Source organism: Anomaloglossus baeobatrachus, chromosome 2, assembly GCF_048569485.1.
Source record: "Anomaloglossus baeobatrachus isolate aAnoBae1 chromosome 2, aAnoBae1.hap1, whole genome shotgun sequence".
Taxonomy (NCBI): domain Eukaryota; kingdom Metazoa; phylum Chordata; class Amphibia; order Anura; family Aromobatidae; genus Anomaloglossus; species Anomaloglossus baeobatrachus.
This window is the reverse complement of record NC_134354.1, coordinates 97,716,701-97,734,683: the sequence shown is the minus strand read 5'-3', so window position 1 is coordinate 97,734,683 and position 17,983 is coordinate 97,716,701. Positions and strand designations below refer to the sequence as shown.

At 42.5% G+C, this 17,983-nt stretch overlaps 1 protein-coding gene across 2 annotated transcripts in view; it reads left to right on the top strand.

Moving 5' to 3' along the window:
- ADORA2B (adenosine A2b receptor) overlaps positions 1–8,812 on the top strand; it is a 103,980-nt gene extending 95,168 nt beyond the window's left edge. The window contains exons 2-3 of one of the 2 annotated variants that reach the window (XR_012750426.1): positions 3,806–6,995; positions 7,053–8,812. Coding sequence is in view for 1 of the 2 variants with exons in the window: in XM_075335208.1 (XP_075191323.1) it covers positions 3,806–4,490 (685 nt within the window). In the remaining variant the exon portion in view is untranslated. Of the gene's footprint in view, positions 1–3,805 lie in introns of both variants that reach the window. The other variant, XM_075335208.1, reaches the window with a different exon arrangement.
- Positions 8,813–17,983: the final 9,171 nt, after the last annotated feature.

Genomic DNA, 17,983 nt, shown 5'->3' with positions numbered 1-17,983 from the left:
AATTGATTTGCATCAGTGTCCATTTTCTTTGCTTTACCCTTGCTGCTATAACCTTGCTCTCCAAAGCATTTGTCAACCAGAGTTAGGAATATGGTATGTTGGTTTGTTCTACAGAAAATTATGTCTTGTTCCTTCTTTAATTGTTTATTTTGGTCTGGAAAAAAATATGAATAGCTCCCATAATCACGTTCATTCATTTATTAAAACCCCAATTCCAAAAAAGTTGGGATGCCATGTTAAATCTTTAATGAAGAACACCGATCAGAAGTTGAACGTTGGTTATTCTTCTGAAATTTGAAAAAAATGACTCATTTAGAAATTAATGGCAGTAACACATGTCAAAAAAAGTTTGGACAGAGCTAAAGGGTACTTTACACACTGCGACATCGCTAGCGATCTCGTTAGCGATGTGAAATTCTAGATCGCAAGTGCGATCTTTCGAGATCGCACATGCGTAAAATGACCTATGTGCGATCTAAAATGATCGCACTTGCGATCTAGAATTTCACATCACTAATGAGATCGCTAGCGATGTCGCAGTGTGTAAAGTACCCTTAAGTCTACCATTGTGTAGAATTCCCCCTTCTTTTTACAACAGTCTGTAAATGACTGCAAAGTGAGGAGATCAATTTGATCAATTTCTGAAGTTTTGGGAGAAGAATGTTTTCCCATTCTTGCCTGATGTTGGGTTCTAGGTGCTCAAAAATAATGGGTCTTCTGTGCCATATTTTTCATTCCATAATGCACCACATTTTTTCTATCACTGAAAGGTCTGGATTGCAGGCCACTAGAAATCTTTTTCTGTGAAGCCATGCTGTTGTGATTAATGCATAATAATATTATTATTATTAATAATAATAATAATAATAATAATGATAATAATATTGTGTCACTTATAGAGTACAGACCAAAAGTTTGGACACACCTTCTCATCTCTAGAACAACTGTTAAGAGGAGGCTTTTTGCAGCAGGCCTTCATGGTAAAATAGCTGCTAGGAAACCACTGCTAAGGACAGGCAACAAGCAGAAGACACTTGTTTGGACTAAAGAACACAAGGAATGGACATTAGACCAGTGGAAATCTGTGCTTTGGTCTGATGAGTCCAAATTTGAGATCTTTGGATCCAACCACCGTGTCTTTGTAGAAAAGGTGAACGGATGGACTCTACATGCCTGGTTCCCACCGTGAAGCATGGAGGAGGAGGTGTGATGGTGTGGTGGTGCTTTGCTGGTGACACTGTTGGGGATTTATTAAAAATTGAAGGCATACTGAACCAGCATGGCTACCACAGCATCTTGCAGCGGCGTGCTATTCCATCCGGTTTGCATTTAGTTGGACCATCATTTATTTTTCAACAGGACAATGACCCCAAAGACACCTCCAGGCTGTGTAAGGGCTATTTGACTAAGAAGGAGAGTGATGGGGTGCTACGCCAGATGACCTGGCCTCCACAGTCACCAGACCTCAACCCAATCGAGATGGTTTGGGGTGAGCTGGACCACAGAGTGAATGCAAAAGGGCCAACAAGTGCTAAGCATCTCTGGGAACTCCTTCAGGACTGTTGGAAAACCATTTGACTACCTCTTGAAGCTCATCAAGAGAATGTCAAGAGTGTGCAAAGCGGTAATCAAAGCAAAAGGTGGCTACTTTGAAGAACCTAGAATATAAGACATATTTTCATTTGTTTCACACTTTTTTAAGTATTTCATTCCACATGTGTTAATTCATAGTTTTGATGCCTTCAATGTGAATCCACAATTTTCAGTCATGAAAATAAATAAAACTATTTGAATGAGAAGGTGTGTCCAAACGTTTGGTCTGTACTGTATATCGCCATTAATTCCACAGCACTTTACATACATTGTCATCACTGTCCCCATTGGAGGCTCACAATCTAAATTCCTTATTATTATGTGTTTGGAGTGTGGGAGGGAACCAGAGAACCCGGAGGAAACCCACACAAACACGGGGAGAACATACAAACTCCTTGCAGATGTTGTCCTTGGTGTAGTATGTGGTTTTGAATTGTCTTGGTGAAATTTGCAAGATCTTCCCTGAAATAGACATTGTTTGGGTGGGAGCATATGTTGTTATTATTATAATAATTATTATTATTATTATTTACTATTATAGTGCCATTTATTCCATGGTGCTTTACAAGTGAAAACGTGTATGCATAATAAAAACAAGTACAATAATCATTAACAATACAAAACACAGACTGGTACAGGAGGAGAGAGAACCGAGCCCACGAGGTCTCACAGTCTACAGGGGATGGGTAAAATTCAGTAGGTGAGGGTAGGGCTGGTCATGCAGCGATATGGTGGACTGAGGGTTACTTCAAGTTGTAGGCTTGTCATAAGAGGTGGGTCTTCAGGTTTGTTTTGAAGCTTTCCACGGTAGGTGAGAGTTTCATATGTTGTGGTAGAGAGTTCCAGAGTATGGAGGAGGCGCGAGAGAAATCTTGTATGCGATTGTGGGAAGAGGAGATAAGAGGGGAGTAGAGAAGAAGATCGTGTGAAGATCGGAGGTTGCGTGCGGGTAGGTGCTGGGAGACTAGCTCACAGATGTATGGAGGAGACAGGTTGTGGATGGCTTTGTATGTCATGATTAGGGTTTTGAACTGGAGTTCTTCGGGCAATGGGAAGCCAGTGAAAGGATTGGCATAGTGGAGAGGCCGGGGAATAGCATGGGGAGAGTTGCATTAATCAAGTGCCGCCAGAGTTTAAGATAGATTGGAGCGTTGTAAGAGTGTTAGAAAGAAGGCCACAAAGCAGGAGGTTGCAATATGTTATTCTAATACCTCTCTATAATGCTCAGCATGGATAATGCCTTTCAAAATCTGTACGCTGTCCATGCCATATGTACTAATGCAACCCCATACCATTAGAGATGCAGTGAACCTTGCGATGATGACAAGCTGAATAGTCCATCTCTTCTTGGGTCCACAGGACACTGTGTCCATTGATTTCCATAATGAATTTAAAATTTTGATTCATTTGACCACAATAGTTTTCCAGTTTGCCTCAGTCCATTTTAAATGAGCTTTGGTAAAGGAAAGACTTAGCTGGATAATGTTGTGGTACATGGTTTTTTCTTTCCATGATAGAGCTTTCCCTGCATTTCTGAATAGTACTGAAAACTGTGTCCACAGACAATGGAAAGTGATTTCTGTAAGTATTCCTGAGCTCATTCATTGAATTATGTGACCGAGTCATGCCTGTCTTTAATACCGTGCCACCTGAGCACCTGTAGATCATGAGCATCCACTATTGTCCTTCGTGCACATAGATTTCTCCAAAATCTCTGAATCTTTTATTGACATTATGAACTGTAGATATTGAAATTATTTGCAATTTTACATTAAGGAACATTTTTCTGAAATTGTGTCACAGTTTTTAGACAAAGTTTTTCACAGATTGGTGAACCTCTAACCATCTTTGCTTCTGAGAGACTCTGCCTCTCTAACATGCCCTTGTTATACACTGTCATGGGACTTAATTGAAAATTGACTCTCTCACTGTTTTTCATTAAAACAACTACATTTCCAACTTTTTGTTAATCATCCCAACTTTTTTGAGAAATATCGCTGCCATCATCTCTAAATGAGTTAATTTTTTAAAATGGAATGAAAAAATGTCTAATGTTCACCTTCTGACCTGTGTTCAGATGTGAATAAGCAGTGGCTACAACAGATTTCCAAAGCATTGCATTCCTTTTCTGGAATTCGAGATGTACATTCATATAATGAATATTTTCTTGCATGATAATATCACATTGAAATTATTATTTTTTTTCTTGCAGATACAAGAGTTTGGTCACTGGAAAAAGGGCGAGAGCCTTTATCGCGGTTTTCTGGATTCTCTCCTTCGGTATAGGTTTGACCCCACTAATGGGCTGGAATTGCTTGGCAGTAGACTGTGGAAGAGGAGACATTTTTCAGAATCATACTGTCTCATGTTTATTTGAAAAAGTAGTTACAATGTCTTACATGGTGTACTTCAACTTTTTTGGCTGCGTTCTTGTCCCATTGTTGATCATGCTGGTGATTTACATCAATATCTTCATGGTTGCCCGCAAGCAACTCAGGCAAATTGAACTTAAATGTGTGGGAGCCGACAACTCAAGAACCACTCTCCAGAAAGAAGTGAACGCTGCCAAGTCTTTGGCCATTATTGTGGGCCTTTTTGCGTTTTGCTGGTTGCCCATCCACATACTGAACTGCATCACACTTTTTGACTCCAATTTTCATAAGGAAAAACCAGAGTGGGCTATGTGTTTAGCTATCATATTGTCTCATGCCAACTCTGTGGTGAATCCTATCATATATGCCTACAAAATTAGAGACTTTCGCTACACCTTCCGAAAGATCATTTCAAAGTACCTTGTGTGCAAAAAGGAAAACTTTTCTAAATGCCCCAAGGGCAGCATTGGGAACACCAGACACTTGCATATCAGTACTGTAAGTGCTGGCAACGCCTTTATGTGACCCCATACTTTGGATGACTGTTTAACGCAACACACATGGACAAAGCCCTACGTGCTGTGGAGAAAGCCCCACATGTTGTGGGCAAAGCCCCACCTGTTGTGGACAAAGCCCCACGTGTTGTGGGGAAATCCCCATGTGTTGTGGACAAGGCCCCATGTGTTGTGGGGAAAGCCCCATGTGCTGGAGGACAGGTCACATGGATGTCTACTGTAAATCTGATGGTGGGGCCATTTTGGATAAGATAATTGACCACTTTGCTGCTGCACTTTGTTTTTTTTTTTACACGTTCACATTGTTCTTTTTATTAGAGGGTATTGCTGAAGTTTCCTTCTAACTTCCTCTGCACTGACAAATGTTCTGCTGGTTTTATCAAACTCTTGTGATAAACTGTTCAATGCATGTATTTTAAGATAAATTTATGAGGGACATGCACATAAATCCCTAAAACTAATATTTCCACCTAGAGTAAGCAACCAAAGCCATGTTTAGTCACAATGGAAGGAAAGCTTCAGACCCATAGAAGAATGTACATTAGTTTTGTTTATAAAGCACATTATTTATACAGCCTTTTATATATATATTGGTTGGATGTAGAAATTTTTTTTATTGTTTTGTAGATATTTTTTTAATTTCAGAATTTTTTTATTTGGACATCTTGTATACAGTTCAATTTATTTAAAGTTCTTCTATGTCTGTCTGTATATTTAGTCTAAATGAAGGCGTGTAAGGTGATCATACAATAAGCTGATGAATGCTTAACAGTCAAAACCTGGAATAGGTTTCCTTACGGATACAGGAAAGATAATGGTTGAACACTATGGTGTCTTAGAAAACAAATTCCATATGGAATGTCCGTACACGTAAGGGGGATTAACGCAAAAATAAACAAAACACACATTGTTGTAATCCAAAAACACAAGTTGCCTATATCTGTCCCAGGAGGCATCACTTTCGCCCCTCTGCAGTTTCGATTAGTCCTAATCAGGGTCAGACTAGCCTATCAGAAAACATTGGGGACCAGGGTCTAACACGGCTCTCAAATGTCTAGTAGACTATAACCTCATCGAGAGCTGACTTTGGTGGCAGTCACTTGCCCCTTTTGAAAGATTACTCACAAATATAGACCTTATAGACTCGTAAACTAGTAGACTTCTGGTGGAGCAAAGAAAACCTAGTCAAGCCATAGTTATAGTGCATATAAAATAGTACATTAGGTGCTTAGACTATCTATTTTTAGCCGAACGTCTGACTGCAGTAGAGACCATGGGAGACAATTTTAGCGAAACCTTGCCTCTTACATTCAAGCTGTTGATGTGGAAGGGGGTTGGAGGAAAAAAATGACCAACTGGCTTTTACAAAGCGCTAGGGGTATTCATTTGTAGCTCCTTAGCTTCAATATGATGGAAAATTCCTCATCAATAGTCAACCACAATTTTGATATCATATGTTACATGATTTTCCATGGCTTTCTTTAATAGAGTGCATGAAAGTAAAAAAAACCAAACAAACAGGATTGCAGAAAAGAATAGGGTTGCAAAAATAGCAACTTTTTTTGTTCGAAGACTGTGTGCAGTACTGCATCTTGTTCCAATTTAAAGGGTATCTGTCAGCAGGTTTTTACTACCTAATCTGAGAGCAGCATAATGTAGGTAAGGAGACCCTGAATCCAATGATGTATCACTTAGATTACTGGGTGCAGCCGTTCTGACACAGAATTTTTAGATTTAGTCATGTAGCAGAGCTGAGAGAGCTGCCCCCGCCCACACCAGGCTCTGTATAGAGATTGTACATTGACAGTGAGGTGTCAAAGAGGAGAGGGGCGTGCCGGACTGCTGTGCGCATGACATTGAAGTTCCAGCAATGAGAAGTCCTGTTGTTTAAACAAAAAGAGCAAGTAAACAGATCGGACCTTGACAAGACAGGCATCCCTGAATTCTCTGTGTTAACCCTTGCAGCATGCTGTCTTCAGCTTACATAGCAAAAACCTGCTGACAGATTCCCTTTAAGTGAATAGAGCCGAGCTGCAATAAAACACACAAATCAAGTGTTTGCAAGAAGGCAACTTCATAAATGTCCACATTACAACTGTGTTTTAGGCTATGGTCAGACAACTTGTGTGCAAAATAGATAGCCTATGGACCAATGTATGAATGGGCCAGTTCAGAGATGAGCGGTTTCATACATGGGCTTAAGGCCGCTTTACACACTGCGATATCGGTACCGATATCGCCATCGTGCGTACCCGCCCCCATCGGTTGTGCGACACGGGCAAATCTCTGCCTGTGTCGCACAACATCGCCCGGACCCGTCACACTACTTACCTTCCCTGCGACGTCGCTGTCATCGGCGAACCGCCTCCTTTCTAAGGGGGCGGTTCCGTTCAGTGTCGCGGCGACGTCACAGCAGCGTCACTGAACCGCCGCCCAATAGAAGCGGAGGGGTGGAGATGAGCGGGACGTAACATCCCGCCCACCTCCTTCCTTCCGCATTGTGGCCGGGACGCAGGTAAGGAGAGGTTCCTCGTTCCTGCGGCGTCACACGTAGCGATGTGTGCTGCCGCAGGAACGAGGAACAACTTCGCCCACGCGACAGCAGCGATATTTGAGAATGGACCCCCATGTCACCGAGGAGCGATTTTGGACGTTTTTGCAACGATCCATAATCGCTCCTAGGAGTCACACAAAAAGAGATCGCTACAGCGGCCGAATGTGCGTCACAAAATCCATGACCCCAACGAGATCACTGTAGCGATCTCGTAGCGTGTAAAGCACGCTTTAGTCTTCTGTTTTTCATGTGAGACTCACCCAAATCAGTGCAAAATAAATGTTAAAAAAATGACATTCTGACACTATCCATATGGCTTACACTGTGGAAAAATTGCATAGGAATCTTTAATAGGAAATGTATTGTTTTTAGAATTATGGCTTTAAAAAATGGACTATGGATGACATACAGAGGTGAAAATCAGACAGACATACGGAACACTACACGGATACGTGGGCATTTTATCATACGCAGGACAGTACCGTAGTGAATCATGGCTCAAGTGATTATTACAAACACTTTCTGAATTTCTTAGTAATGACTGGATTCGAGGAGCTCTCTGAGTCAGTCACTGGCTATGTCGGGTTCAGTCGGAGAACAGCTGCGGTGCAGTCTTCTCCCAGAGGGCTGAACAAAAAGAAAAGGTCAACGCTCATTCCAAGGTCCAAAGGGCAAAGCACAAATGCTAAGCATCCTAAGTACTTCTCTGGTAAATATAAAAACATGTATTTTCATATTTGTACTATTTCTGTGGTTGCAGAAGGAAAACACAAAGCAGGTCCCTTGGGCAAAAAATTCCATTGTGTGCGGGGTCTTATGTTTTTACTGTGTCATAGACAATCTAATATTCTCTTTCATGGTGAAGGGCTACAACTTACTGTGATCCGGTTTTATTTGAATAGTTTTTTAATAATTTACAACATGAAGAACATGGATGAGATTGCACTACGGGACTGTATGATCTGAAATACCACCTATATCATGTGTACACAGTGTATACAATACATGTGTGTTCAACATAACTCTCACCAGTTGGTCATCCAAACACTTGGACCCCACCAATCATGAGAACAGGGGTCTCCAAGTCCCCATGAGACTGAAAAGTTAACGATCATGCGTAACCATCGCTACATTCACTTCTATGGGACTGATGGACCTAGTTGTGCTTTACCTCCTGCAGTCAGTTAGAGCTGGAAAGAAAAAATGTGCAAATAGGGTCTTATCCAATGTAAAATATAATGATTAACTTAGAGGGGCTCACCTCTTTTGGTTGTGCAAGTCACAACCACCATAAACGCCTTTGGGCCTCTGCAGAACCCACATGGAGATCAAACAATTGAAAGGAGAAAGCGTTACTCTCCTGCTCCGCCTCGTTTCAAAGTCATTAAAGGGAACCTGTCAGGTCAAAAAAGCATTCGGAACTACAAGCAGGAGCCTGTGTGAGCTGCTAACCCCTTCCTAGCTATCCCAGTGTTGTTACATTGTGTAATATGAAAGTAATATTTCATATGTCCTATGTAAATGATAGTTTCTCTAGCCCCATGGGTGTCTCATCGCCCTGTGGGAGTCTACATGCTTTCCATGGTATCACGCCTCTGTGGGCGTGATACCATGGATTTACATCAGCGACGTCACTTCTGCAGCCTCAGAATCTCGCGTGCGCGCGCTTACCATTCTCGTTGCCTTCTCATCCTGGCGCTTGCGTTTCGGTTTCTGAAGCGCACTGCGCATGACTGTAACCGCAGGCGTCTTCTGAGCATGTGCAGTGCACGTCAGAAGCCAACACACAAACACCAGGATGAGGCGCCGAGAATGGTAAGCGTACGCGAGATTCTGAAGTAGCAACGGTCACGTCGCTGATGTAAATCCATGGTATTACGCCCACAGGGGCGTGATACCATGGAAAGCATGTAGACGCCCACAGAGCGATGAGACGCCCATGGGGCTAGAGACCTGTGCTATTTACATAGGGAATATGAAAGTAATAAAGCATATTTTATTACTTTCATATTACATAATATAACAACACAGGGATGGGTAGGAAGGGGTTAGCAGCTCACACAGGCTCCTGCTTGTAGGTCAGAATGCTTTTTTGACACTGAGCTGCGCTGTGTATGTTCATTTCAATAGGAAGAGGGGAATAAGCCACTAAAAAAAGACTTTTACAGCAATAGGACCCAGTAGATATAGCGCTGTCGACAAGTTTCAACAATGTATTACTTATATGTGCAGTCAGTTTTATGTCAGGGTGGTATTGCTGCCGCAAATGGTTGAATGACACATCTGACGCTTCTACAGTATAGTATGATTATAGTCACTTTATTGTGACAGGCCGAGTGCCTTAGCCCTTCAAAAACATACAGGGATTTTTCCAAGTACTAAAATCAAAAATTCTGCAACGTTAGGTTAGGCCATGGGTTGAACTCGATGGACTTAAGTCTACCTTCAACCTTAAAAACTATAAAACTATATGAAAGGTTTAATCTAGGATATTGATAATTTTTGACAATTTTTGTATTTTGTGTTTATTGGTCCAAAACATCATTTGTATTAAGTGTATATACCATATTTTTCGGTTTGTAAGGAAAAATTTGGAAGGAAAATGAGGGGTGCGTCTTATAATCCGAATGTTGCATACTGGGGATGGTGGAAAGGGGTCGCAGCAGCAATGCCGTGGGTGCTGTGCTGGGTCTGCGGGCCAAGGGCACTTTGCTGTGCTGGGGCTGCAGGCGATATGCTGGGGCTGTGGGCACCATCCTGAAAATGTCGACGCGTGCACAGATGGAGCTCTCGGCTTAAGATCTCATCTGTGCATGTGCCACCTCCGGGCGCCATTTTTCTCAAGTCTGCTGCTGGGAGATCAATGGGACAGAAGGCGGCGTGTGCACAGATGAGATATTGAGCCGAGAGCTCCATCTGCGCACACGCCGCCTCATTTTAAGTCTACATCACCGAAATTTTCAGAATGGCACCCACAGCCCCAGCACAGCAGTGCCCTCGGCCTGCATCCCCAGCATAGCGCCCTTTGCTGCAGCCTCAGCACAGCGCAGCTCCCTCGTCCTGCAGCCCCAGCACAGCCCAGCTCCCTCGGCCTGCAACCGCAGCACAGAGCAGCTCCAGTACAGCCCCCATGGCATTGCCCTATTCCACCACTGAACCTGCCTCCTGTGATACCGCTCCCACTCACTCCTGGTAAGACACCACGAGATTGTAAGATGGGCCCCGTTTTTTTCCGCTAAATTTGGCATGCGTCTTATAATCCGATGCGTCTTATAAACCGAAAAATACGGTAGGCATTTCTTACAATAAAGAACATTTCACCCTAAAAGAAGGGAGTACAACTTCTTGAGTTACTTTCTGTCAGGTTTTTTTAAAAAAAAACATATTAAGGGTTTGTAGCAGCAATTTCTGAATCAAAAACACTGTAACAAAATGCTGCAGTTTATAGTGCCAGCAAAGTGAATGAGATTCCTGAAGTCTCATGCACACACTTGAAGCAGTTTCATATCTACAGCATTTCCATTCTTCCAGCGTTTTTGAATGATTGTAGAAAGAAAATATATCAAAAACATGCAAAAAAACAGCATCAAAAAGGCACATATTTTACCCAGGAATTTTCCTGGCAACAGATGCATTTTGGGTGCACAAAATTCTGCTGCCAATACTTAAAGTGTGCACATATATTCAGGATATGTTCACACATTGAGTCTTTGCAGCAGATTATTCTCCAGCAGTGTTATCAGGAAAACTGCTGCGTAAAATACACACATTTTTAAGCATTTTTACTTGGGTTTTTGCCATTTGGCAAAAGCGCTGAAGAAATTCACATACTGCAAATGTGGAAAACACTGATGGATCAAATCCACAAGGATTGAGATAAGCCATTTGTGCATAAGATACTGAAAAACCCATTCTCTTTGCTGGCACTGTGAAATGCTGCATTTTTTTCCCTGTGCTAAAATGCGTGGGGAAAGTGGCAAAAACACGAGTACAAGCCCTAAAATCTCTCTAAATGTCCCCAATATACATTATTACCTATAATCAGAACAAATGTTCTAGTCATGAAGCTTAAAGGGGTTGTCCAGAAGTTTGCAGTCACCTCTGTGTCTGCTCTATGTGACTACAGACTTGTGAATCCTCACATCACGCGCACTGTGCTCTATGTAAGTGTATTATGCAAGGTTGGGAACGTCGGCTTCTGCCCAGGAGTCTGCATATCGCACACTTGTGGTGACATGACAACTGTTTCCAGCTTTGACACCAGAGAATCCTCACAGTGCACAGTGTGCACGATGTGGGGATTCACAAGTCTGCAGTCACATAAAGGGACACGTAGAGTGACTGCAGACTTGTGAATCCTCTCATCACATGCACTGTGCTCAATGCAAGTCTATTGCACGAGGTCGGAAATGCTGGATTCTGTCCAAGAAAGTGCATATCACATTCTTGTGGTCATGTGACAACAGTTTCCAGCTTTGACACCAGAGAATCCTAACAGTGCACAGTGTGCACGATTTGGGGATTCACAAGTCTGCAGTCACATAGAGGGACACATAGAGTGACTGCAGACTTGTGAATCCTCTCATCAGACAAACTGTGCTCAATGCAAGTCTATTGCACGAGGTCGGAAATGTTGGATTCTGGCAGAGAAAGTGCATATCACATTCTTGTGGTCACGTGATAACTGTTCCTACGGCTGACACTGAAGAATCCTTACTGCACAGGGCGAAATGTGGATATTCACAAATCTGCAGTCACATGGAGTAACTGCAGACTTGTCTTTTTAGACTGGACAACCCCTTTAAGGAATGACTAAACAAATAAATTGGTAGAAGAAACAGTCACACATTTTGGGGAAACTTTATTTTAGGAGGAAATGCTCTTTTTAATACTTAAAGGGTTAATCCCATCTCCAAGATCCTATCCTACTATGTAGTTGGTGTAACAAGAATAATAATATTAGCAAATACCTCCAATTAGAAATGTAGTATATTTCTCCTGATTCTCTATGTCACTTACCTCATGTGCAAGGCATTGAAGAACATTAAGTATCCATGGTTACAACCATGCATATAGTGACAGTAAGGCCTTGGTTCCACTTGCATTTTGCACAGACAAGTACAATCTGATAAAACAGACTGCACTCACACCAGTGCAAAACTATGGGGCAGTGTCCATCTGCGGTTGATTTCTCATGCCATAGCGGCATGCGTAATGAATTGCAGCACGCTACGTTTGGCGGCGAGTCTCCCCATACAAGTCTATGGGATCATGTGAAACATCACACAGCACTTGCATGTCATCTGACCGCAGTGTGATGTACGCAGAGACAGGCAGCGGAGGAGATGGGGAGAAAGTGTTCCCTCCCTCTTCTCCGCAGCTGTGATCCGATCGCAAGATTTCATCACAGTAGCATGACCCTTGGCTCACGCTCGCAACAGAGGGTCATTAGCATATCACATCCAATGCTCTAGCATCAGAAGCTATGTAAAAGTGGAACCGAGGCCTTAGGTAGTTGCTAGTGGTTGTAACCATGGATACCTAAGGTCCTGCACTGCCCTGGACATGAGGTAGAGACATAGCAAATCAGGAGAAATATACATTTCTAACTGGAGGTATTTGCTAATATTAGCTTGTTGCTAGTGGTCATAACCAAGGATACATAAGGTCCTGCAATGCCCTCAACATGAGGTAAGCTACATTGTGAATCGAAAGAACTATACTACATTTCTAAATGGAGTTATTTGCAAATATTATTATTACACCTACTACATATTGGGATAGGATCCTGGAGATGGAATTAACTCTTTAATTCTCTCATTACACTAAATGTCTAATGGAGCTGCTGGAGGATGCGATGATATATACCACTCCTTATACAATATATAACAGATCAGCACTGTAAGCTACAAATGTAACGGGAGCAAATCCATATGTCCGCGCCCTTTTTACCATGGTAGTGTCTGAGAACGGTCCATACCGTCTCCATTATCACAGAGAATGTCATCCTGGACTGGAACCCTTATACAGTGCGCCGCTCAGTGCAGTCGATCACCATACTACATGATATGTTACTGTTTTTGATAAAGTACCTTTATTTTAATACTGTGATTTTTTTTAATACTGTACTTTCTTGCACTTTATTGGGAAAATGCAGAATTTTACAATATTTATAAAGAACTTGTTCATTTCGGTTATGTACATTCCTAGGAAATTCTGAAATGATCTCTTTGGTGTCATTTATGTTTTTATGTATAAATTTATTTTACATAAAATTTAAAGAGAAAAAAAAATTTGGAGAATTGTTTCAAGAGCGTCGTTCCTTCACATATATTATATCAGCCCTTGTAATGTGATTTTCATTGGAATAAATGGACTGACGCATCTTCTCGCTGGTCTCATCTGTACACTGTGAGCCCTGTGGAGCGCACGGGGTGGAAGGACCACCTGGAATATTAATGTGACTATGTGGACCATCTGGGACTTTTTGATGCACTGCTCCGTTTCTCACCATGTGATGTCGTTGTTGCCGTCAAACGTTTTTTTGCACATACAAGACGCATTGATATGTTTCAGATAATCGATGATGCCTCAGATCAATTTTTTTTTTAATTTAACAAAAAAGCCACCTTGCCTTGAATTATTTAGGCTGAACAATATGTTACAAGGTTCTCAGTAGTTCAGCACTTTGCTTTTTGCCTTTTTTTCATGTATAAATAAAAGCACTAACATGGTCATTTTTAGTAAGTGATTTCTCAGAAAATTACTTTGTATTGTGATGTGTTGTCTGCATATTACAAAATTGATGAACAAACCCTTAAAAGGGTTGTCTTAAGATTTTATGTGGTTAAAAGGGCTAAGCGCTTGTAAAAACAGGCAACTTTGCAATTGACTTGATAGAAATAATCTCTGTTCTTAAAAGAAATCTCTCAGCAGGTTTTTGGCTATATAATGTGACAATTGCATAATGTAGAGACCCTGATTCCAGTGATGTGTCACTTACTAACTAGGCTGTTTTGCTGTTTCAATAAAATCAGTGTTTTATCAGCCGAAGATTATCACTACAAGACCAAGTATCTCAGGCCTCCTGATCCAACCACACCCCCAGCACTTTCTGTCAATATACAGTGTGCACAGAAAGCTGTCAATCAGTGCTGTGGGCAGGGTTCTAAACAGCTCCATATCTAAGTTCTGCTTGATCTGCAGCAGAGAAAACTAAGTGATACGTCGCAGTAATCAGGGGCTGTGTCCCTACATCAGGGGTAGGGAACCTTTTTAATGCCGGGGGCCATTTGTAAATTTCTACCAACCTTCGGGGGCCGCACAAAATTATCAACTACAACTACTTTTTCAGGTTTGACTGTCTGGAGCGCAGTTAACTCTTTGTGATAAGATTGGTAAATCATATATATCACATAGGAGACATTGGGACTGCTGTGTATACATCACAGGAGACATTGGGGGCACATGCATCACACGAGGGGCTTGGGACATGTATATGCCCCAGCCCCTCCTATGATGTATATGCCCCAGCCCCCCCTGTGATGTATATGATCCAGCCCCTACGGTGATATATACGCCCCCAGCCCCTCCTATGATGTGTATGACCCCAGTTACTCCACTGTATGTGCATCAGCGTCTCCAATGTGATGTACATGCCTCCAGCCCCTCCTGTGATGTGTATGCCCCCAGTCCCTCCTGTGATGTATATGCCCCAGTCCGTCCTGTAATGTATATATCACAGAAGATGCTAGGGGCATACACATCACAGGAGACGCTGGGGGCAAACACATCATAAGAAACCCTAAGGGCATACACATGCACAGGAGACCCTGAGGGCGTACACATCACAGGAGATGCTGGGGGCATACACATCACAGGAGACGCTGGGGCATATACATCAAAAGAGGGGCTGGGGCATATACATTACTGGAGGTGCTGAGTGCATACACATCACCGGAGAGACTGGGGCAAATACATCACAAGAGTTGCTGGGGCACAGACATCACTGGGGGGAGACTGGGAGCACTGACAGCACTTCCGGAGAATTGACATCACTAGGGGGCATGGACAGAACAGGGGAACATGGACATCACTGGCACAGCACACAGCTCTGGAGAGGGCACACAGCACTGGGGGGGGTGGCACACAGCACTATGGGTGGCACACACAGCACTGGAGGAGGGGGCACACAGCACAGGGGCACACAGCACTGAGGCAGGGGTCACACAGCACCAGAAGCCGAGAATCTGCTGCTCATCTTCTGTGGGATAGGAGCGCAGAGTGCTAATCCCACCCACAAAGGAAGTCCTGAGCACATTGGCACTTGCCAGTATGAGGACCCGATGATACGCTCACATAGCGTTCAGTAGTGAACGCTTCGGCGCTGGAGTCACACTTGCAAGTGACACATGCTAGTCTCACATCACCCGGCATGGCCCGCACACTCTCCGGACAGGAGCGTCTCAGCTGCATAGAAATACATGCAGCCGACCCGCTCCAGTCAGGGTAGAGTGCAGCCGTGCCGGCTGATGTGATGAGACTAGCGCGAGTCACTTGCAAGTGTGACTCCGGAATGTGCATCCTCAGAGAGCGCACATGGGGATTTAAAGCGCCGATGGCCGACTAGACACATGGTGGCCCGCCCGAGGACTGCGGACCCAGGAATCTGCCTGGGGGTTGCAGAAAACTTCATTGCGGGCCGCATACGGCCCGTGGGCTCCCCACCCCTGCCCTACATCATGCTACCGTCATATCACATAGAAAAAAACCTGCTGAGAGATTCCCTTTCAGAATAGAGAGTTTTGGGGGATTTTTTTTGGGGGGGGGATTTTTAGTTTTATAGTGCACAGCTTGTTGCCTAGGTCACTTGCCGAGTGGCCAATTACCTACAGAAGGAGTAATGATTTAGAGCCTGCTCTCGGAACTTCAAAGCTGCCCAGATGGCTGCATCCGACCTTTGACCCTGCGCATCCCCCATGTTGTAGAAGTAAAACGTTTTTTTTCCTTGGAGAAAGGGAGAGTGCTAAGTTCACATCAGCAGCACCACCATTCTATTTGTCCAAACTGTCAATCTTCAGGTCAGCACCAACACCTGCAAAATAATACAAGAGGCCGGGAGTAGCATAATCCTGAAGAAGACGAATCCTTTAAAAACCCTTTATATTATGTTTGAAAGGGGTATATTTATGGTTGCTTTTTTATTAAAAAAAAATGTTATAGAACCATCAATGAGGTAAGGAACGATCACTATTGACTGGTGGAAAAGAGAAAGCATAAATTAAAAAAAAAATAAAATAAAAAAAGCATAAATGAAGAAAAAAAACAAACACAAAACAAAGCAAAAAAATAAATAAATCATCATATTGCATGTAAAGGTGAGAACTACTATTCCCCTTCTCAGTTACTTTTCAAAATACTGTGGCAGGTTATGAGTAAAAGAGAACTTCTGCAGCAGGAGCCTCCCCCCTCTGCCCAGTGGCACAAAGAATAGTATGCTCCACTCATCATGAAAGCTCAGAAAATGGCCTAAAAGTTTCAAGTGTGACTTCTACAATTATTTTTTAACAATATGCAGAATGACTATTGGGGCAAGTTAATCTGTTTCCTTTTATTGTTTATTAGTGTTTAGTGTTTCTTTTATGGATAAGATTTGCCTATGCACACAAAAAAAATGGATGCTATACAGATCAACCAGATAGCATCCAATTTTTACATATACAAACGCATCTCAATAAATTAGAATATCATCAAAAAGGTAATTGCAATTTCTTTCAGTAATTCAATACAAAAAGGGAAATGCATATATTATATAGGGTCATTACACACAGAGTGATCTATTCCAAGTGATTATATCTGTTAATGTTGATGATTATGGCTTACAGCCAATGATAACCCAAAAGTTATCTTAGAAAATTAGAATATTATATAGGACCAACTGAAAAAATTATTTTAAACTTAGAAATGTTGGCGCCTACTGAAAAGTCTGTACAGTAAATGCCTCAGTACTTGGTCAAGGCTCTTTTTGCATGAATTACTGCATCAATGCGGCGTGGCATGGAGGTGATCAATCAATGTGGCACTGCTGAGGTATTATGGAAGCCCAGGTTGCTTTGATAGCAGCCTTCAGCTCATCTGCATTGTTGGGTCTGGTGTCTCTCATCTTCCTCTTGACAATATCCCATAGATTCTCTATAGGGTTTAGGTCAGGTGAGTTTGCTGGCCAATCAAGCACAGTGATACTGTGGCTATTAAACCAGGTATTTGTACTTTTGGTAGTGTGGACAGGTGCCAAGTCCTGCTGGAAAATGAAATTACCATCTCCAAAAAGCTTGTCAGCAGAAGGAAGCATGAAGTGCTCTAAAATTTCCTGGTAGATGGCTGCGCTGACTTTGGTCTTGATAAAACACAGTGGACCTACACCAGCAGATGACATGGCTCCCCAAACCATCACTGATTGTGGAAACTTCACACTAGACCTCAGCAGCTTGGATTGTGGCCTCTCCACTCTTCCTCCAGAATCTGGGACCTTGACTTCCAAATGAAATACAAAAATTACTTTAATCTGAAAACAATATCTTGGCTACTGAGCAACAGTCCAGTTATTTTTCTCCTTGGCCAAGGTAATACGCTTCTGGCGTTGTCTATTGGTCATGAGTGGCTTGAACAAAGAATACGACAGTTGTAGCCCATGTCCTGGATATGTCTGTGTGTGGTGGCTCTTGAACCACTGACTCCAGCAGCAGTCCACTCCTTGTAAAACTCCCCCAAATTTTTGAATGGCCTTTACTTAACAATCCTATAAAGGATGCGGTTATCCCGGTTGCTTGTGCACCTTTTTCTACCACACTTCTTCCTTCCACTCAATTGTCCATTAATTCCATATAGTGTAGAAGTACCTTTGGTGACTACATTGTTACATGACCAAAGGTTCTTCACCCTGCAGGTGT